This window comes from Aptenodytes forsteri, unplaced genomic scaffold (assembly GCF_000699145.1).
Source record: "Aptenodytes forsteri isolate BGI_AS27 unplaced genomic scaffold, ASM69914v1 Scaffold117, whole genome shotgun sequence".
Classification (NCBI taxonomy): domain Eukaryota; kingdom Metazoa; phylum Chordata; class Aves; order Sphenisciformes; family Spheniscidae; genus Aptenodytes; species Aptenodytes forsteri.
In genome coordinates, this window is record NW_008795555.1 from 507,732 (window position 1) to 530,131 (window position 22,400).

At 47.3% G+C, this 22,400-nt stretch overlaps 1 protein-coding gene across 1 annotated transcript in view; it reads left to right on the top strand.

Annotated features, from left to right (window-relative positions):
* The first annotated feature begins 317 nt into the window (after nt 1-317).
* Nucleotides 318-22,400, top strand: part of ATP11C (ATPase phospholipid transporting 11C) — a 41,208-nt gene continuing 19,125 nt past the window's right edge. Inside the window, exons 1-17 of the mRNA XM_009282142.2 lie at nt 318-445; nt 825-927; nt 2,866-2,961; nt 4,812-4,931; nt 6,823-6,912; nt 10,987-11,067; nt 12,083-12,190; nt 12,798-12,926; nt 15,439-15,542; nt 16,264-16,314; nt 17,180-17,244; nt 17,848-17,929; nt 18,296-18,446; nt 19,096-19,293; nt 20,234-20,395; nt 20,593-20,750; nt 21,685-21,756. Of these exons, the coding sequence (XP_009280417.1) occupies nt 318-445; nt 825-927; nt 2,866-2,961; nt 4,812-4,931; nt 6,823-6,912; nt 10,987-11,067; nt 12,083-12,190; nt 12,798-12,926; nt 15,439-15,542; nt 16,264-16,314; nt 17,180-17,244; nt 17,848-17,929; nt 18,296-18,446; nt 19,096-19,293; nt 20,234-20,395; nt 20,593-20,750; nt 21,685-21,756 (1,898 nt within the window). The remainder of the gene's footprint in view (nt 446-824; nt 928-2,865; nt 2,962-4,811; nt 4,932-6,822; nt 6,913-10,986; nt 11,068-12,082; nt 12,191-12,797; nt 12,927-15,438; nt 15,543-16,263; nt 16,315-17,179; nt 17,245-17,847; nt 17,930-18,295; nt 18,447-19,095; nt 19,294-20,233; nt 20,396-20,592; nt 20,751-21,684; nt 21,757-22,400) is intronic.

Here is a 22,400-nt window from a genome sequence, read left to right on the forward strand (position 1 = left end):
TGGGTCGTTAGCTGCATCCGTGGACTTTTTTAGCCCTGGTCTGATGCCTTCAAATCATACCTGTTCCTAACTTCTCAAAGACAAGTTTATAGCAAACGCCAAGCCTCATCTAACCTTCCATGGGCATATTGATGTGTGTAGATGGGCTTTTTAAATTTGGACAATGTAAGAAAATCGCCATTATCCCTAATACCTTCTTTTCAGAACTGCTTCTTCTGGCAATAAGTGGGCTTTATACAAAGTTGAAACTACAGGAAGGTTGGGTTACATCAAAATATTTAACAGAAATACGTTCTGTATCTGAATTTCTCCATGGCATGAGGAAGATCGTACCGCGGCGGCAGCGCTTTGCCCTGCCGTGTGTGCAGCAGAGCATGAGCGCCCGCATCGGTGGCGACGATGCGGTTATTCATTACTGCAGCCTGGGCGCCTGGTCCTGCCCGAGGTGGGAAGCGAAGATGGAGAGCTGCCAACTTGGGAAGATGTTCCTGGCAGAACAGCTTTGCTAGCCTCATCTTTATCTCCTATGATTTGTGTCTGACTCTCTGGCTGTTGTCTTCCAGCTGAGCTCCTTCAGGGGAAATCTGGTTTGGATGCCCTGCTGAGAGGTTGACTTGCTGATGGGCTTGGTTAGACATTGGGGAAGTGGAGCAGGAGCCCTGAACTGAAGCTTGAAACATTGCAGGAGAGACCCGTGTCTTTGGGGCTGATCTTCAAGTGATGCAAACAGGATAGTGGCTCTTCTCAAAAATAACTCCTTCTCTCCCTCCTCTCGATTCCCGAGGTGTGCAGTGTCCCCCAGGGTGCTGCTTTGTGTCTGCCAGCTGCTGGGAGCTCTTCTGGGTTGCTGGGGCACAGTACGGCAGAGAGGAGACTGGGGTCACCTACCAGCATCCACAAATCCTCATGGCTTGGTGGGAGGATGCAGTGCGGCTTCCCACGGCGCGGTCCCGAGGCCGTGGGCAGTCTGGCACCGCTGATCCCTACGGATAGCTCTGGTTCTCCCAGCACTCCTGTAAACACCACGCCTTGGGCAGAGGGAGGTCATAAAGTGCATACAGGGAGGACACAATTGTTTATTTTCTTAAATAATCCTTTTGGCGTGCCTGGCTCTAAACAGCAGAAGAAACTCTGGCTTTTGCTTGCACCACCTGACTCCTGCGCCCTGTAGCACGGGCTTTATAAAACCTCACCAGGCAACGAGGCAGCTGTTTGAATTGTATCCAAGTAATATTTTCATTTTTTTTGCCATCAGACTTAAAATTTTTGATGAAAGGCGGTCAGGAAAAGTTGTCTAAATCCTCTCCCTGCTAATCTGCATATTTTATAATTTTCCCAAAAGCCTGGCAGTTACTCCCTAAATCTCCTCTTAAGTCTCTGTTGAGAGCCGTTATTTAGATTTAGCAATCTATTAGCAACCCGGCGAGCTGTTTGAGGTGGGCTTGTCAAAATAAGAGCTTTTAATTGCTGAGCTGAGCCAACGCCTCTCGCCGCGGGCGTCATTGGGGTGTGTGCTTGCTTTCTGGGAGGTGGAAAAAGTGGAGAGATGTGGTGTGAAGCCTTCCAGCTGCTCGCACGGCTGCGTGACGGGGTGACACTGTGGGATGGGCAGGGGAGTGGGAAATGAAACGCCGGGAGTGGTGGGAGTCTGGTTAGACCACAGAGCAAGGACTTCTCCCTGTGCTGCCACCGCAGAGGGCTCTGATGCACCGTGGAGGGGGTTGCCGTCATCTTTGTAGGAGATGCTTCAAATAAATAACTGAAGGGGAGTCGAGGGGTGAAAGCCCACCTAGGACTTGGTGGTGATAACTCGGTGGGGCTCGGTCAGCTAACACACCACACCTGGGAGTTGGGTTCTCTTCTGCTCTGGGGCTTCACGTGCTCCAGGTTTTCCATGGCTGACTATGGATAGTCTTGCAGAGTAAATACTTGTGTATATTTTTCCAGGAGTGTTTTAACCAGAGCTTTGTTGCTTCCGTGCCAGCGTGTGTGTTTGGCAAACCCTCACGTCCGCTGCTTCCCACCGCTCTGCCAGCAGCGCAGGCAGGGGAAGCTCTCGTTTCCTCCCCGCGCTGGAGGGATGCTCTCCAGGCACACCCGGCTCCGGCTCCTGCCCGGGGACTTCAGGCTTGGGGACAGTCTGTCTCCGCTCCCCAGCGCTGCCGTGGTGTGGATGAATGGCTCTGCCTCTCGCTCCCGGGGTTCAGGTTGGCGAGACCTGCAGCTGCCACCTCCATAATGCAGCAGGTAGATCAGGGAACCTTTTTTGGGTCTAGTTTCTCATTCAGAAGATGTGCTGTTTGCTGCTGCAGGCGGTGATGATGAGGCTGGGAGGGTGGTCAGCCCGTGCTGGGGTGGTGGCATTCCCTAGCCTGCCCGATCCGTGTTTGGGGAGCCGGTTGTGCCCGGTGGAGGTGGGAGCAGCTGCCGGGGGTGCTGGTGGCTGCTGCTGGCTCTGCATCGGGGCGGTGCAGGGATGCGGTGCAGGGGTGGGAGAAACTTTCTTCTTCTGCTCTAAGCAACTGCTGCTGGAGGTTTGAGGACGGCTGTAGTGAGAGTGGTCAGCGCGCTGAACCGGGTTTAGGCATGGTGTAAAAACACTTCTTTAATTAAAGATGCTGCAGACATGGGTGGGGAGCAGGAGGAAGGGAGAGCTGCCGCTTCCTTTGGGCAGACCCTGCTCCTGGTGCGACAGGATCCATTCAATTGCTGCTGCTCCAGGTACAGGAATTAGATTGGTTTAGATTTTTATTTTTTAACTTTTTTTTTTTTTAGACTTTCCCTAAGCAGCGGTTAATCCCAGGTCTGCTGTCTTAGCGTGGTTGTTTTCAGAGCACCTTTTCTCTAGCTGGGTTTTGCTTGCAGCTTGTCAAGCTGCCTGCGACGGGCCCTTTGGACAACCGGGATGCTGAGCCGGACTCAGGGCACACCAGGAGCATCCGCCCGCAGCAGGCTGAGCCCGTACCGGACAGCTGACACGGGATAGCGATTTGGCATTTTTGGCACCTGCCCTGGTGGGGTTTCAAAGCAAACAAGCTCTAGGGTTGAGGATTAGTAAGACTAAGTGGAGTATGAACAGTATCTGCTGGTGTTTTAGCAGCCCTGCTGCCTGTTAATGCCCTTGAACCATGAACAGTGACAAATGTTTTCCCCGCTCATGTTTTAAAATCCAAAACCTTAACTCTAAGAAAACCTTAGCCTGGCCTAAGAAGACCCTTTTTCCCCAACTCCATCTCCTCTTAGTAGGCATTTTAAATTCACTTTACGATTTTAAGTTCAACTTGCAAAATGCTTCCTGGTGTCAGCCCGGTCTCCTCCCTCGGCTGCAAGCATCTGTGGCAGGGACACTTTGTTATATGCAAGGTGGAACTTGGACAGAACAAAAAGCTGATTTTTAAACTATTGCACAGTTTTGTTTCTTTTGAAAATAGAGTTTTCTAATTGATCGAGGACCTTGCATGTGCTGGGCAGCCTGGAGCTGGAGGCTGATGGAAATGGAGCCCATGGTGTTGCCCTGTCCACCTGAGAGCCTTCCTGAGGGCTGCAGGCACTGGCAGGGACCTGCATCCCCTCTGCCTTGTCACAAGTTTGCAAGTGTTTTTAAATGAAGTTATAGGAAGTTGGAAATTCAATATTTAAGAGTTACGTTTAATTAGAAGAGCACTGTTACTTTCAGTATATTCAGATACCTTGTTTACTGTGTGTTATTTTAACACACTCTCCATTGGATTGGGAGGAACCATCTTTAATTTGCCGGGTGCCGTGACCTCCCCTGGGAAGCCTGCAAGGGCCACAGCGACGGCTGGGTCTCTGCTAGAGCCCCGTGTTGCCGGTTGCAAGTATCCCTTGTGGCTTCACGCAAGGGATGCTCTCCTCCTGTGGAGCTGCTCTGCTTCCCCTCCGTTTGAGTTTATTCTGCTGCAGTTCCCCTCATCCTTCCCCTGGCTGCTGTGGAGCAGAGGGGCTGTCGTCCAGCTCCTGTGACACCAGGTTCTCATTCACCTGTAACATCTCATTCTGCTTTAAAATAAACCCCCAGCAAGACAAGCTGGCATCCCCAGCACCCCACGGGTCTTTTTAAGGAGTTTGTGATGTAAAACTGCTTCATTATCTCTGGTTTTATCTGAGATTTTAAAATAGCAGAAGTATACCTTTTTTTTTTTTTTTTTTAAGCTAAATCCCAAGTCTGCATGCACCAGTGCGGTGGTGAGACATTTCGGGTGGACTTGAGGGTTTGACAGGAGAGCAAGTGTAAAGGAGGGTGCAGTTTCCATCGTCCTCCGTGGGGTCCTGGGGTAAAGCCTGGAGCCGCTGTAGAAACCCAGGGCTGAAGGACTCTCCAGGTCAGGACTAGAAGAGATGTGTAGAAGACAAATTATATTCCTAATGACTTGAATTGCTTGATAAAGATACATTCTCCTTCAAGAAGGAAAAATTGCCTGGCAGATGGGCACAGGCTGCAAGTACAGGCAGCAGCTGTCCTGCATAGGGCAGGAGCGCGGTGGACGTGAGCGGTGACCTGTCCTGGTGGGGTGTAGGATGGGCTGTGGTCCTGGGGGGGTCGGTGGCTGAGCAGCGGTGGGGACCCCGGGTTGCAGTCTCGGTGTTGCCTTGGCTTTGCTAAATGACCTTATGTACGCCTCTTTGTTCTCCGTGCTTTTGCTGGGGCAGAGAAGTGAATTTTTGAGGTTCCAGCTGCCTTATTTCCAAAGAACAGCACGGTGTGTTCAGAAGCTGGAAGCTATTAATACAAATATTTGACTTTTTTTGAGCTAAAAGCTAATTTTTCCCTTTTCTGGTTGCCCTGACAGTGTGCCGGGGAAGAGAAGCGGGTTGGTACGCGCACCGTGGTGGTCGGGCACCGTCCGGTTTTGGAAACAGATGCGTACGTGGCACAGAAGTTCTGCGACAACAGGATCGTGTCCTCCAAGGTGAGCTTGCTCTGCTCCTGCGAGTGCGTCGTGCGCGTGTATTCCAGCTCGTGTATTCACCCTGATTTTATTTGATGGTCGTTTTTGAAATTGAGAAACTCTGAATTCCCCAAGGGTGGATGTAAAGGTCCCTTTGCAAGTGGAGCAGCCTGGTACGTACCTTACACCACAGCTCCAGTCTCTCTATTAGTCTCTTTTTTCCTTCCTGTCAATCCCAGTGGGGGTGCGTACAAGTTCCTTTCTTCTAGGCTGGATGAGAGCAAAGCACATGGACACACTGGTTTTGTGGGGGTTTTGGGGTGAGGTGGGTTTTTTTTTTAATGTTTTCTGGCATTCCTGTCGTGAAGAAAGGACAGGTTAAGTGTAATACAGGACACACTGTTTGTGGGGGTTTTGGGGTGAGGTGGGTTTTTTTTTTAATGTTTTCTGGCATTCCCGTCGCGAAGACGATCCCCCCCCCCCTTTTTTTTTTTTTTTGTTGTTCCGTGGGTGGTTTTCTCTTTTGAGATAGGACAAAAGTAACCATTTGGATGAAAATATCCCTTTGGATGAAAGGGGAAACATTCATATGGTATTAATGCAGCTTTTGTTTATGGTGGAAAACTGTGATGACACCCGTCTGCCTTCTGCTTAGCTTTTTTCCATGACATTCATGAAGCTATTTCAAAAGATCTGAAGCCAATTCGAGTAAAATATCAAAAAAGTGGCATTCCATATTGTCAACACAGCTGGATACATATTACATTGCTTAGGATTCATGATGCTCAGCATACAGTTAGGCTTCATTTTTACTGTACTTGAGCTATAAGGGGGTTTTTCCCTCTTTTTTTTTTTTTAATACAGCTTGGATCTTACTTGTTTTTATGTCTCTAAGCCATCTGCGTTTATATTGGGGAAAAGTTTTAAGTTTAACCATGTTTAACTCGTGTAGCATTCCCATTGATGCTTCCCTGGCACGCAAGAGGGTCCTTCAGAGAGGACACCTTCCCCTGTTTCAGTTCCCTCTCTGACAAAATGGGTTTTTTAGCACTAATTTTAATTCTTCCCTGATTTATTTTTGAATGTTGTGTCCTTGCTCTTTTTTTCCATTTATATTTGCTAGGCATGGAGTCTTCTTACCTGACCAGTCTCTTTTTATAATTAAGTGGACATCGGTCTTGAGGCTTGGCTGCTTATTATTCTTTGTTTATTCGAGGCAGACTGAAAGATCAGATATTAGACCCGTTATTTTCCATGTTCTTAAATTCCCCATGTTTTCCAAAGTAAATCGTTCAGCAGCCTTCTTAAAATGATAATGAAGCACAACCTAATAACAAATTTGTATAGGCAACATGGCTTTTTTTTTAACAGAAGAGCAACTCTAAGATGGTTTTTGGAATTTGTTTGGAAAAAAAAAATGTCTGCACTGTGCATTACCTCTTCATGAAATCGTGTCTCTACAAATGCCTATCTAGAAGTTGTTTGCTGAAACAGATCCTGTTGTTTTTATCTTCTTTTACCCTTCACCATCTCCAACCATGTGGTTTGGGTTATTTTGACAAAAGAGAAATAGTTGCCTACTTTAAAGCAAACAAAAAAACCCAAACCTTGTAACTGAGAGACACTTCCAGCTGTTTAATGAACCAGCAGAGAGAGCCGGTGCTGGAAGCTGAAGCAGGAGCTCAGTGGCATCTCGTCACCCAGCTGCATCGTGCTCCTGGTTTTAAAGCTGGGACCTGGACCTTTGCCTGGAGCGCGCCAGGGCTGCTCAGACAGCTCGCTGCGGTGCTCCTTGCCGGGTTAAAGGGAAAACTCCTTTCCCATTTTGTGCAGATACTTCCCATTTTGTAGCTTAAGTCCCCTGTCAGCCCCGTGCCTCGGTCTGTTTGTGAGCCCCCCTCTCTCCCCGCAGTACACCCTCTGGAACTTCCTCCCGAAGAACCTTTTTGAGCAGTTTAGAAGAATTGCCAACTTCTACTTCCTCATCATCTTCCTCGTGCAGGTAAGAGGTTTGATGCTGAGGGTGTGTGTTATTTACGTACTGATGGTAAGCACAGCTTGAACAAGAATTGAGGTTCAAAACTGACTGTGGTGCTTATGAGTGGTTTTGGGTTTTGGTTTTTTTTTAATTGGAAGCTGTGTTATAATTCTGGCACACCATCCAAGGCATAATAACAATTAAAATATTTGGGCCTGTCTGAGATGATGTTTGAATGACTGCTGAAATAATTAGAAAAACATCTTAACTTTTTAACCGTTAAAATCAGTCAACCGGTGAAAATACATTTGGTGCTACAGAATTAAGATCTAGTTTTTTGTCATCTTTATTACTTCTGCTGCATAACAATGTATTTTCCCAAGTTATATGATATTTGTATATCTTGGTTATAGCGAGTTTCAAGGCAAGCAGGAGAGATAGGCAGTACGCAGTAAAAATCAGAAAATGCATAGCATGAACTTTGGGAATGTGAAGCTTCAGGAAGCTGCCCTACACAGGCAAAATAGCAAATTATATACATGGACAAACTTTTTTGCTCTGCTTTGTGGCTTTGGTTAAGGAGCAAATCCTGAGCAAACCTGAATAGTCATTTTCTGTTCTGTCAGCCAAGAAGAAAAGCGGGCTGTCCAAATGCACTGGGGCAGAGGGAGTTTGGGAGAATCACCGCGCTGCCTTTACTCACCTTTTAAATCCTGTGCTCAGGCCTGGGGCTCCGCAGACAACCTGCTCTAGGGCTGAAAATAGGCATCAAAAACTCTACCCCAAATTAAACTGCGAATTAAATGGCACCATGTAGTTACTGCAAACAGCCTGCTTTTAGATGACTTCTCCGGGGTTTTGGTGGTTCAGGTGTGGGGTACCACTCTCTTCTAGGCTGCATGTTCAAAAGACGAGTGCCTAAAATGTTTTATACTTACAGTAAAGAGTAACGGCTTATAGTCATTTTGGTGGCTGACGCAGAAACAGGGGGTCCCAAGATAACAGCCGAGGGTGGCTCCTCCTGGCAGTGTTACACGAAAGGCCAGTTTACCCCGACAGCAGCTGGCTCTTCTTCACCACTTGATTTCACTGGCGTTGCGCCATTTTTGTCAGAGTGAATTTGTAATTTGCCTTGAACTGAAGCGATGCCCCGGAGTCGGGATGTCCTTTTTGTGTAGTTGGCCATTTAGTGATGCGGTATTACGTTTTATCTGTTGACCCTCTGGCCATGAACGTGGGACATTCTTGATTACACTCACAAAACTGGTTGCAGTTTAGCTGCTTACCCATTTTAGGCACAGGGGTATGCAGGTGAGAGAGCCTTCCTATTCCTCCTTGTTTTTATTCTGTGATCTGTGCTTACCTCTACAATAAGGAAGCAACCCTCATGCTCTATTAGAGAAAAAAACAAACCCAACCGAACAAAAAACAACCTGACAGCACTAATACACATGCTGCCCTATAGAGTAACTGACTGCCCCAGGCGCTCGTTGTTCTGGAGAGGTCACTTGCCTTAAAAAAGCACTCGGGGCAACTCCATTCATTTAGAACATCCAGGGTTATACCTTGATAAATGGCATCTATAGCTTAAATGTTGGTGCTTATATTTAAATTACTTTAATAGAATTGCCCTGCGTGCTGCATTAGGAGCGAAGTATCACGGCGCTTGGGGAATTGCCTGGTGCATCTGCTCTACCTGCTGCTGAAACCCTTTATCAAAATGTCTATTACTCTGAGACTCCAAATTCAGCTCTTGTTTTAGAGAGAGGAAAAGAAAGTACATGCATTAAACATAAAACACCTATTAGTGCACTAACAGGGATACAAATAGCTGTTTCTTTGGTTCATCTGTTGCAACACTCAAAGGAAACTGCGACTAAACTCCTGCTGGAAACGACTGGCCTGGAGTAAGCGTAGTCCCAGTATGTTTGTAGGCAGACCAAGCTGATGGCAGTAAGCTAATTTAGGAGGTGCCAGGAATGAAAAATGTCCCTTTTGATTGATGGAGATGACTTCTGGACTGTGGCCTTCAGTCTCCTAAACAATGAGTTAGGAAGAAACTATTAAGTAACAGGAGGGATTTTGTCACTTTTAAGTGGATCCAAATTAAGCTGTTGAAGTCCTAAAACAGCTCAAAAGCAGGTTCAAAGGGGTCCGCCTTTGTTCTGGCGTGTTGCTTGCGTGACCCTTGGCTTTCCACCGGCTGCAAAGGGGGAAGAGCAGTATCCAGCCATGGGATGCGCAGGGAGTGCAATCTCCAAATACACAAATGAGTTATTCTGTGGACTTCATCTAATATTTGCATTCATACATCTATAATACAGCATTTGTGTGGACAGAAATTGTATCGTTTGTTTAAACAAATACAACTGCATCTTGTCCAGTGCAGAGAACTCTCCCGCTGGGCAGCAGGAGGTCCTCTCCCTTGCCCTTCTCAGCTAAAAGCCAAAGTTCCTCTTGTATTTCCAAGGTCTGTCCAATTTTCACAAGATAACTTTTGGCTGACTGGCCTAAATTTCAATGATGCCACTCCAGTGCGTGTCCGTCACACGTGCTGTGTGCGATATGTCCGTGTGACACTTGGCACCATCCTCACTCAAGGTTGTTCCTCCAAAGTCTGGTTTCTACCAGAGTTTCTGTTTGTAAACATTTTACACCCATTTGAGTGAGCCAGGGCTTTGTGTTCCTGGAAATATTTGCTGTGTTTATCTTGGTTTACCCTCATGCTGCTTAACTCATACACCACTTACCTGGCTGCTTCTTGTGGTGTATCTCTCTCACTTCAATATCTTCTGGCTCTTCTTTCTTTGGGTCCAATAGTGCAGGGTAAAATTGCAGTGTACGGCATTTCATAGAGTTAAAAATTTCCACGTAGCTTCCTCCCAGCCGATAAGAGCAGTCCTGTCCTTAACACAGCATTTTATGGGCAGCCTAAAACAATAAATGTACAGATGCTGCTGTTTGCGAGCGTGCCAGGGAAGCGCAAACAAGCGGAGGGAGACAAAGTCCCTTTGTGGGGACACAAAGCCTTTCTGCTGAGCTTCCCCGTCCCTTTCATCACAGCCCTCACCATCTGCCTCTCGTGCTCCCATCCTCTCTGGGGACAGCAGGAAAAATGGCCAATTTTGTGTGCCCTGGTTTGGAAGGTGGGGCAAGGGCGCAGCTTTTCCTCCTCTTACGTTATTCCCCCCCAGTTACGAACCTCTTCTGCCATTCTTACCCTTCGGGCCAAGTGATGATACAGTCAGAAGAAACAGCGGTTTCCCACAGCCTGAAGGTTTAATTAATGATGAAGGGGCTTGGTCTTTGCTGCAGCGCTAGCTCGAGTGCTGCACTGAACTTGGGAAGAATCCAGCTATCCACCCCAAGGCCCTCGTGCGGTCTCTGTGCTTAAATTGTGCTCTTAACTCCAAATTTCAGAGCTTGTTTTACTTAAATAGTCATGCTCCACTCTGCAATATATTTCCTAGCTAATTTGGGCTGATGTGTGTTATTTTTAATCTGAGTGTCAGTAGTTCGAGACGACTGGTACTGTCCTCCCTCTCATAACCAGCCGTGTTTTAGGGTTCAGATGTGCCCCATCCTCACTGCCAAAGAGGAGAAACGGCCCTCCCATGGCTCGGTGAGAAATTAGGGTGTTTTTCACTTCATGCATTGCTGCTGCTTCTGTCCCATCCTCCTTCCCTGCCTCGGTCCTCTCCAGCACGTCCCGTGGTGGGAGCAGGCTTGTTGGCATCCGCACTTTGAGTAGTTGTGTTTGTGTAGCCCATCCCCAGCAGCCCATTCATCCAGGCTTTTATTTCCCATTAGCGCAAGGTCAAATTTAGGTTTTAAGCTACTTCTGATAAGGTTTTTCCCACCTGAGGACATCCCACGGTCTTCAGGAGGAGGGATTGTAGTCGTCTTGAGATGGAGGAGAGCACTCCTGGGGATGTCTGTGCCCGTCCTTCTCGTGTGCCCCTTCCTTCCCTCCCTCCTCTGCTGGGCTCTGACTTACCTCCAGGGGGCTGAGCACCCTTTTCCCCCCATTACTAGAGTTTTTGTTTCTTCTGCTGCCTGAAAACCAGTTGTCAGCAGTACATTTTTTCCTCTCTGCAGGTGATAGTGGACACCCCGACCAGCCCGGTGACCAGCGGCCTCCCGCTCTTCTTTGTCATCACTGTCACAGCTATCAAACAGGTACAAGTGTCAATGTGGGGAGAGGAGGATGCTCTTTGGGACACGTGGTAGAGAAAATGATGAGCATGTATTTGAATATACTCGGAAGTCACCAAAATGGGCTGGTAGGTTTGGTGAACCCTTCTCAGAAGGTCAGACACGTATACTGGTGCTTTTCAAGAGCGGCTGCATGTTGAGTGTGGTTATTGGCCTCTCTCTTGTTTTGGCAATGTAAACCATCTCTATATGTACTGTTGTAAGCAAGCCGTGAGGGTCAGTAAAGGTTACTGCTGTAGTTCTGGCTTTACTTGAATTTTTCTTCTCTTTTTAGAAATGCTCTCCGAGTCTTTGCAGGATGCAGAGACGTGCTCCAAATATAGCCCGCGCTCTGCTCCCGCGTTGGTGAATGGAAGGGACAGGTTCTGTTCAGCCACTCAGCTAGTCCTGAAAATATGTAATCCTCATCTTCTTGTGGTGTTAAAAGACCTTTTTCCTCCCGTTGTACGCACATGTGCCATTTAAAATTTCCTCTGCAGAAGGATTGAATAATAAAAGAAGTTTCTTCTGCAGGGGCCAGAAAGGAAGAGCTAGGGCAAAATCCATCTGCTTCAAATCTGAATGTTTTATTCTTTCAGTGAGGACTGAAGAGGAAGAGTCTTGTCCTGCGTTACCATAGGAAAGAGTTGCAGGGTGCTAAGTGTACTATTCATATTATCGGTCTGTTCTTGCCAACACTGAGAATAATAGAAACATGTTACAGTAGTTTAGCCGCTCGTTGCATGCGCTGCATATAGATTATTTTCGTGTGTTATTTTAATCTGTTCTGAATCTGTCAAATATGCATATGAAATTTTTAAAATAAATTGATTCAGTCTGAGCTACTGTAGTTGATGTTTTGTCAGGCGTGAAGGAGGTCTGAGGACTGCTTAGTTTATTCATTTTTTTTAATCTCTCCCTCTCTCTCCGTCCTCACCCATCCTCTTTCGTTGGTTTACTTGCTTCGTTACGAGTGTGTTGCCTGTATTTGTGTGCCTAGGGATATGAGGACTGGCTGAGGCACAGAGCTGACAATGAAGTGAACAAAAGCAATGTCTTCATTGTCGAAAATGCAAAGCAAGTGCAGAAAGAGAGTGAAAAAATCAAGGTAACTGTTAACAGAGAACTCGCGTGTAGTTATCCTTGAAACCGATGGGGACACGAGGGTGTGTGGCAAGGAGGTGAGGGCAGGGGAGGAGGGATGTACTGCGGTTGGAGCCGCCCCGGCGTGCTCACTTTCAGACGAGATGCTCAGAGAGCTGTTCCCAGTTAAGGAGTGAAGCTGCCTTTGTTTGATCGCTTTTGAAAAGCTGTCTTGCAAAAGCTGCAGACAAGTGACAGATGTGTCAGCGTTTTGCACTTCTCCGGGACAGGCAGTCCTCTTCTATTTCCAACTCTCCCAAGGACACCAGGGAACTACGCTAGCTTTGACGTTAATTTATCACACCGCACTTCAGACAAGTACAGAGTCTTTTGCTCCATCGAGATTTAGCAGAGAAATAAATACTAACTGTGCCACGTGGGTGCTCTGAGTTGGTGCTGGGCTGGATTGACCCGTCGGGCTGTGGAGCGGTGCCTGGGGACCCGTGCACCTCTTGAACCCCGATTTCCCTTTTAGCCAAGGTGATTTCTCTTAGGCTTTGAGAGAAGCTAAATCCGTAACCATCTAATAACAACCGAGAGGGCTTTTCATTTAAACGTTTCCTTTCTTCCAGGTTGGAGACATAGTAGAAGTGAAAGCGGATGAGACCTTCCCCTGTGATTTGATATTTTTAGCCTCGAGCAGCATTGACGGGACCTGTTACGTCACTACAGCGAGTCTCGATGGCGAGTCCAATTTCAAGGTGACGGGGGTGGATGGGGCAGCGTTTGGGAGCCGGTGCTCGGGGGTCCTCGGGTGCCTGGAGCTGCCACTGAAGCCGGCGCTTGCGCGGGGTGGGGGTGTGCTTAACAGGAGGATGCTCCTGCGGAGCCCATCCCCGTGGCTGCATGGCTGTATTTAACAGCTCTTCCCTCCATCTGCTCCCAGTGCGTCAGCATCGAAGCCACCTGGGGATTGTTTGTTTTCCCTTTTGTGTCCAACAGCCATTTCTGCTGGCGCTGCCCCAAATTGTATCGATATTTATCGATACGGTTCCGCTGCCTTGTTGCCCATCATGGGAAGCGTGTTAGTGCTTCCCTGCTCCTGCTCCTCGTGAGGTCTGGTGCGTCGGCAAAGCAGCGCCTGCAGCTGCCTCAGCTCCCTTCCCAGTACCTGCCAATGCGGCTGTTATTTAATCGAGCTTTTCCAGTGAGGTCGGGGACTTTTTGAGGCAGTATGTCTAGATTCATTTGGGGAATTTTTCACCAGCGTGAGGAAAACATCACTTCTGGGGTTTTTTCTCTCCCTTTCCCTGAATCAAGCAGTGATATTTAATACTAGTCTTGCTCAGGATGAATCTCCTCTTCAGTTTATTTTCTTTCTTTATTCATTCCCCCCTCTCTAAACTAGGGAAAGAAGCAGCAACGACAAGAAAAAAATTATATACGTCAGAAGACATGAACATTTGGTTGCACTTGTGTTTGATAAATATTTATACAGATACTAGCAACTGCAGTAGTAAGGCTGGAAGATACTTTAAAATGACATGATTCATTCTGGCACACTCTGAAGTCAGTGGGAGTACCATTGTCGATCTGATATGTATTGTATGGGGTCTGTGGCTTGTCTCTTTATGGGCGGCTGTTAATTGGTACTGGAAATCTTGTGTAGGAGCTGATGCAGTGCTGGTGCACCATGCTGGTTCCGCTAGTGAAGAGGAGAGGAGCTTTGAAGTGGCTTGAGGCTAAAAATAGATAACCATGTTAAATAGGCAATTGCTTACTTGTGTCAGGTGTATTATATGCATGAGTTCACATAACTTTTGCAGAGTCTTGGCTCTTACTAACTTTTGAGTCTGCAAGTGCAATGCTGAATTTCTGTATCAAGTGCTGTGGTGGTTTTTTTCCTGGTTTGTGGATTCCTGTAGGTGACTGGGAGCTGTCTCCTGTTTCTTGACGAGATGAAAATGAGTTTGAAGGGGAAGGGGGGGAACAGAAAAACAAGTGCTGTTTGGGGAAATAGGTCTAAACATTAGGAACCAGGCTTTGCTGCAAAAGGAGGGTGAGGGAAGCACGCACAGGTACACAGAAAACCTCATCTGCACCGATATCTGCTGCCTACCTGGTGGGGATTTCTCTGGTATTTGGGGCATGTCAGGTCGAGGTATGACATGCCCCAGGTCGAGGTATGAGAAAGATGCCTGGTCAGGTGAAACTGGAGCAGAACTATAAAAGGGATTTTGTCAGGGCTCTGTCTTTGAAGGGCGAATCTTCGGTCATGCGTTATCTAAAAGAACATGCGTTTTCTAAATACGCTAAGGGACCGAGGATGTAAAGATCATGGAATTGATTAGGAGGTGGCTTTGAAGTATCACTCAGTAATTGCACGGTGTCCGTGGTGACAGGAGCGGCGGATGCAAAACCCCGCACAAGGGTTGGGTTTGGTACTGGGCACTGCAGGAACAGTTTTAAGTCGTGTTTCACAACAGCTGTGATTTATACCAGAGATGCGTGTGTCTTGGTGCGTCTGCTTTCAATACGAAAAGCCAGGCAGGTTACCAAAACGGCATGAAGGTGGGTATTTATAATGTCATGACTACAGCGTGTGTAACGTAATGGTTCCTCCCAGGGTGCGCAAGGAGGGGAACGCAAACATAAGGAGTGGAGGAAGCTTTTTAATGAATTTGTTTATGAGGATGGATTGAGGCAGCCTGCCGTGCAGCCCGCCGTGACTTGGAGCTCTGAGTAGCTCCTATAAATAGAGCCTGGAAGGCAGCGAGCGGATCCTTCGTGGGCTTTCCAGTTAATTGTGAGAGATGAACCTTCACAGCCGCAGCTGCTAAAAATAGCTTGGAGTCTGCCAGTGCTCTGCCTGATCCCTGGGCGCTGGAGCTGGCGTCTAATTACCTTCAGGAGCGGGCGGGCGGGTGGTCCCCGGGAGCCCCTTCACGCCGGGGGCACCTGCAGCCTCCCCCCCAACCCCAGCCGGGGAGGCAGCAAGTCCCCGGGGAAAAAACAAAGATGCTCTTGGTGCATGCCTTACCGAACAGATGTCCGGCAGCTCCTTCCCGCTACGGTTTCTCTTAAGCTTACGGACTTCAGTCTTTTGCTGAGAGATGCTTCAGCTGCTTTGTGGGAGTGGGGTGAGGGCTTGGGAGAGCTGCTGGCGCTGACAAGCCTTTGCATGGTGGTATTTTAAGTAATGGGGTATAAAACTTGGGGACGGGTGGTGGCACTGGGGGCTCGCGGTGACACTGCCTGTGCTTCTCTGCCCAGACTCACTACGCAGTGCGGGATACCACCGTGCTCTGTACGGATGAAGCCATCGACGCCCTCACTGCCACGATCGAGTGCGAACAGCCACAGCCTGACCTCTACAAGTGAGTCTGCTCCTCCTGCCTATCCTGGCTCCTCCGGCCCATCCTGCCCTGTCGCTGCCTGGTGTCACCTCCCTGCAGAGACCTGAGCACCGTCGGTTAGGGGACCTAACAGGTTACAGTTCAGCAAAGCAAAGGGTGTTTTCTTTTCATCAGAGACCGAAAGGTTTCTCGAGGCAGCGATAAGCTGCTGGGCTTCTTCCGTACAAGGATGGCAAAGTCGACAGCGGACTTCTTCAGGGCTCCGTTTCTTTGCAGCAAAACCTCCCCCGTGAAACGCTTGTTGTGTTTTAATGAGCTATTTTTTGTCAGCTCAGCTGTAGTAATGGTCCGTGTGCCTATTCTTAGGCCACTCTACCTTCCAAGTAAAATGCATTGGGCTGAATGACTTCCAGGAGTAAGCTGTCTTTGTGGTTAAATCCCTTGAAGGAGTTTTGCTGGGCTGTGTTGTACTCTGCAGTGGGGATGGGCCGGGGTGCGTAGGCATGGTCAGGTACTGCTGCTCCGCTGCTGGGTGGCAGCTGGGGGGCACCCCCGGCCGTGGGGAGTGTGTGGTTTCCATCTGTCCCGAGTGCAGCAACCCCTCTGAAGCGTTAAACTCTCAAATGCGCTCATTGATGTGTTTGTTTCCATCTCCTGTCAATGACTTTTTTTAGTATGTCTGTAGTAGCTCTTTATAAGGTTTATGTGTTTGTAATATGAGTTTCTCTCATTTTTGTTGCAGATTTGTTGGAAGAATTATCATCTACAGAAGCAACCAGGAGCCCATAGCCAGGTTGGTCTTGCAGCCGCCTCGCTGGCCCTCCTCAAAGAGGTTGGCCACCTACATCAGATTTCAAGGATCTGAACTTGTGCTGCCATCACAAGGGAATGGTTGTTTTTCTTTAACCATTCCAAATACTTCATTATTAAGGGAGGCCTGTAGTTAACCTCTCCACTTAGCTCTTCTGCCATCCTGTGACTTGTTTGAGCCCCTCTTGGGGAAGCAGTGCAGGACCACCTGGTAATATCCTCCCCTGCTGATGGGGAACAAATTTACCAGGCAATTGCAAAAAATAGTTATTCGAGGGAAAGCAGAAACTTAAACATCAGAGTGTTTTGGGAAAAAATAAGCAAATAATGTTTATAAGTCATCAAAACCAGACGGCTGTCACCGGACGTGTTTCGTGCAGTGGTGCATCTACCCGGACCCTAGAAGCCACGGAGGGTCATGGATGGGGGTTTCGAAGAGAAATAAAAACACGAATGGGAGCAAAATAAACCATCGGCTTTGGTGCCATTGTTTGACTGTGCTGGAATGGACAGGTTTTCAATACTTTTAAAATCAGGGGTTTATATAAGTACTATAACATATTAGATCTGAACATTTTGCACTTATTCCTCAAAAGCCTTACTGATAATCCCCCATTAAATTTGGAACTTTGAGCACCAAAAATAGTCTGCATAAGATGAAATGGAAAGATAAGTATGTAAAGAGAAAAACAAAGTCAAGCAATGCCCAATTTAATATACAAATCAAGTAATCGGATCTGAAGAACATCTGTTTATCTTTATAATCTATCTCTGGGTCTAAATTATGAAGAAGTTTAAATGTTCTTTGAGTGATTTGAGTGTAATGTTATAACTTCTTTTACATTTAGGTCTTTGGGTCCTGAAAACCTGTTGCTGAAAGGTGCTACCCTCAAAAATACCAAGAAGATTTATGGTGAACACTTTATTATTATTACTACTACTATTTATGTATTTAAATAGTTCTGAAATTTAATGACAAATGTAGATGCTCATCACTAAATCTGGAGAGGGAAAATACTTCTACTGCCTGCCTGCCAGGGCTTTACATTTGCATTCAGTATGCAAGCTGATTGCAAAGTTTACAGGGTGAGATTAGGAGATATTGGTTGTATCTGCAGTGCTGCCAAGCTGTGCAGGTTGTGTTCATACACCTGAGCAAGCTTTTCTTTTTGCCTGAGATACAAAGAGCAGGGATTTGTTCCCAAATCCTTTGCTGAAAACGTGTGCTAGGATCACGGTCCCAGCCACCGCTGACTGAGGGTGACAGCTGTTAGAGAAGACTCTTTGTTCTGACTCTATGTGATCCATAGGCTCCTGCTCAGTGCTCTGGGACGTTTGCAATTACATCACTTAGCAGCCTCGAAGGCTTCTGTAGTTGAACAGTCCTTGGGTAATGCCTCTTTCTTCAACTGGGATTCGAGTTTCATGTAAACACCGATGCCCCTTATGGCTGAGTGCAAGCTGGGTCCCTCCGGGGCTGCGAGTCCCTTACCAGCCCTGCTTTAACACCCTGTAGGAGTTGCAGTCTATACTGGAATGGAAACGAAAATGGCTTTGAACTACCAAGGGAAATCTCAGAAACGGTCTGCTGTAGAAAAGTGAGTATTTGCAGTCAGCAAAAAATCGGTAAAAGCTGTTGTTTGGGTTTTTTTATGGATTACTTGCACAGAAATAATCCCCTAATCTGCTGCCTTTTGTTTCAGATGCTCTCTGATTGCATAGAAAATCTGTATATTTGATCAAGCATATCTTTCAGGAAGCTGCATCATTTAGTAGCTTTTTTATTTAAAAACAAAATTAAGAAATGTTAAAATATATGAACTGACGCTGAATTATCAGCACTGTCAAAAGCACTTGTTCTGTAATTCCCTTCCTAAAAGTAAGAAAGTCTTGTTTCTGCTTATTTGCGTGATTTTCTATATAAAAATAGCTGCAAGAATTTAAAAAAGAAACCTATTTTTCAGATCTATCAACGCTTTCTTGATAGTGTATTTGTGCATCTTATTGAGCAAGGCTACTGTGTGCACGACTCTGAAATATGTCTGGCAGAGCAATCCATTTAATGATGAGCCTTGGTACAACGAAAAGACTAAAAAAGAGAGAGAGACGTTCAAGGTAAGTGGATTTGTATTTCAGCACCTCCTCCAGCTTTATTTATTCTGACAGTGTTATTTAATCTGATAATGTCTTCTGCCAGCCCTGCGACTCCTGTTTGCTCGCTGCAAGTGCTGTCGTTTTCTTCAGGCTCTCCTGCTGTTTGCATTTTTTTCCTGCCTCTCTTATGCTTGTGCACGGCGATCCTTGCGTGGAGCAGGGCAAAGCATAAATAAATATTACATATTATATAAATGCAGCAGCCGATTTAACCTGGATCCTTATCTGAACTTGATCTATCTTCCAGCTTTTAGTAGGTAATCTTAAATTGCTCCTTGTTTCTAGTTAATTGAGATCAGAATGAGCCTGTAGCACTATATTCTTAAGAGGAATATACTTGAATAAAACATCGATTTGGTCACTATGAAGCAGTGAGATATACTCTGGTATTATACTCTCGTAGATCTGCGGAAGACAATGAGATTTTCTACATTGAAGGAAAATGGAATTTGGCCCTAAGATACCTTAGCTGTATTCATTTTCAGGTTGTTTTTCTCTATTTAACCTCAGAAGAAAAGCTGTCTAAAACCCCAGAGGTGTTGCTGTGAACTGCCCCTGCGTTACGCCTGACGGGCACAGGCTGCATCTTCTTCTCCCTTTTCCATTGCAGGTCTTGCGGATGTTCACGGACTTCTTGTCATTTATGGTCCTCTTCAATTTTATTATCCCGGTCTCCATGTACGTTACAGTAGAGATGCAGAAATTCTTGGGTTCCTTCTTCATCTCTTGGGACAAGGAGATGTACGATGAAGAAATTAAAGAGGGGGCCTTGGTGAACACCTCGGACCTCAACGAAGAGCTCGGGCAGGTCAGAACATGCTCTGTTTGCATCTGCTTGGATGAAAATGTGGACGAAAATGTCTTCCCTGATAGGAACCCTTGTTGTGGCAGTCCCTCGCGGTCCCCTCAGGGCAGAGCTTCAGCTGGTTTGGTGGCACTTTCCATTTAACGTGATTCTGCTCGCTCTGTGAAACAGATAAGGTCATAAACAGTGCATGAAAGAGCAGGAACTGGGTCTTGCCAATTGTTTCCATATTGGGGAATATCAGGCGCAGCGCTTTGCACGTCAGGGTGGTTTGCTTTCACTGCTTCAATTAGAACTTAAAAATCCTCTGTCTCTTTGAGGATTAACGCAAATGTCTGCCCAGTCATCTCTCTGGGCATGCAGTGCACATGCAGTCACGCTGTTGCTGGCTTTGCTGGGGCAATTAGCTCAGGCTTCCCTTTCTTATCTACATCAGGAGAGACTGAGTGTGGGGTATGAGTAGTGCCTCCTGCTTTTTATTTTGCTTAAAAAAAAAAAAAAAAAAAAATCAGTTTGGAGTAGCAATTACCTAATTTACATACAGCACCAAAATGAAGATCCCCCAAAGGCGGCAGCAGAGCTGCAGCAGCAGCTATATAAGTGCTAGGAGCTATAGCAAAAGACCCAATAAAGAGGATTAGGGGAAAACGAAGAGTCTGGAAACAGATTTTTAAGTCTTCAGGAGCTGCCTCCTGCCACCTGTGCAAAGCCACTGAAAAACAAAGGAGCTGCTCTGAGGAGAAAAGTAGTAAAACTACACAGTGGTGTAACTCCCGTGGGTCACCTGCGTCTTTTTGGGGGTCCAGGTTAGGATAGCAGTAAAGCACTCATCAGCATTGCCACAGATGCACTAAAATGCCCCAGCCTTTTTGGTTTTGAGGAGCTCCTTCCCTGGCGTGTGGGGCTGGGGGTGCAGCGAGGCAGCCTGCCCACTTGCTTCTAGGTGGAGTACGTCTTCACAGACAAAACCGGGACCCTGACGGAGAACAGCATGGAGTTCATCGAGTGCTGCATAGATGGGCACAAGTACAAAGACTGTATTTCGGAGGTGGATGGCTTCTCTCAGACTGATGGACCCCTAAAATATTATGGCAAAGCAGAAAAGGTAAGAAATCTGCATGTTGATGACTGTTAGGGTTTTGTGGTCAGCTCCTGGCTGGGTAAATACAGCAGAAGCTGGGGAAGTGGGTGTGTGTTTTTTGTTTTAAAACGTGCATACACAAAAATCACAACCAAGTGCTGCGAGGTGGGCTCGGTGCACGGCATTAAGCTGGTAACGAGCCCTCCCTCACTCCTGCCTAGAGCCGCGAGGAGCTGTTCCTGCGAGCCCTCTGCCTGTGCCACACCGTTCAGATCAAGGAAGCAGACCAGGTGGATGGGCTGATAGGACATGCGGAATGCAAATGCACCTATATCTCCTCCTCCCCAGACGAAATTGCTTTGGTGAAAGGCGCAGAAAAGTAAGAATACAAAGATATTGGGTTTTTAATTCCCTCTCTCTTGGTGGGAGGGAGATGAGGGTATCTGAACGTGGTAGGTCCCTTTCCCTGGTCAAGACTGCATCTCCGTCTGGGAAGCACGTTGTGATACCAGCGCTGGGCCTGACCTGCAGCCCTGTGAAGCCATGCGAGCCTGTGGGTTTAAATGAGCTCTCTGTAAAAGGGGATGCTCTGCAAAGGGTCTTCCCCGAGCAGCTTCTCAGGAGGCCATGGTTTGCATCCACTGCTGAGAGCAGCCCCAAGGTGCTGCAGTGCCTGGCTGGGGCAGAGGCTCCTTTGCTGGAGCCCCCGTGGCCATGTGTTTTAATCCCCAAGAAATGGAGACCGGTTACCATGCGCTTCTTGCAGCCAAATTGCTTCCTTGGCATGCAGTGGCAAAATAATAGGGTGGGTTACTTTTATCAAACCCGCATTTGAATCCTGCTGAAGATGCTCAAGGCCAGGTTGGATGGGGCTTGGAGCAACCTGATCTAGTGGAAGGTATCCCTGGTCATGGCAGGGGGGTTGAACTAGGTGATCTTTAAGATCCCCTCCAATCCAAACCATTCTATGATTCTGTGCTATTGCCAGCCCCCAGGTTTTAGACGGAGGCTGTTGCAGCTGTATATACTTGCTCATGGCTTGTAAATCTGCTGGAGACCCGGGGGACTGCGTCCAGAGGCTCTCGGCATCTGTGCGCTGTGGTGCACAGCTCTCCAGGTCATGGCAGCGGTGCCAGAACATCATAGCAGGCTCTGCGTGGAGCAAGCAAACATCTAGCCAAGCTTTTTAGCTCAGGCTTGCTAACTTCTTTGCTCGGCTCTGCAGTCCAGAAGATGAAACGAGAACGTTGTTAATGTATAATATGTGCCAATGGGTGTTTTCAATGTTGTTCTGTCCTTTTGTTTATTGACAGGTATGGTTTCACTTTTCTAGGACTTGAAAACGATTTCATGAAAATAAGAAACCAAAAGAATGAAACTGAAATGTAAGTGCTGCAGGGGTTGCTGAGGAACAGGGCCCTTAGTGCTGCACTGGCTCTTGCCTGGCTTGATCGAGTTTGGTCAATGTGGCCAACCTGGCAAGGTCAAAGGTGTTCCGTGAGGGCTGTCAGACTCTGCTGACCTGCCCAAAACCTCCTGTCCTTTTTACAAAGCTTGGCACAGCAAGGTGCAGGCTGGAAGGCTTGCTTGCAAAAAACTGCTGGCTGTTTTAGTGACGTCTAAATTCAGGTCCCCTGAGGGCATGCGGTCCCTTGCATGTACCCTTCATCCATGCCTGGCTGTGCAGATGGCTCCCGGGATTCACGGGGTGGTTGCTGACCTTACGGACAGTGGCTGGGCCTCACAGCAGGATACCCTAAGCCTAAACTGCGTGATGTGGCTCCCTTCCCTGTAACTTTTTTCCCCTCCCAGGCTGAAAACAATTAGATTTTACGCTGTGCTAACAGTTCGTGGGACCTCTGAGAATCACTGACCTAATCCCAGCGCTCCCCGAGAACTTGCCTTCGCAAGCAAGTTTCAATTCTTACGCCCCTTATAGGGAAACTTCTTAGAATCATAGAATCATTGAGGTTGGAAAAGACCTCTAAGATCATCGAGTCCAACCGTCGACCCAACACCACCATGCCCA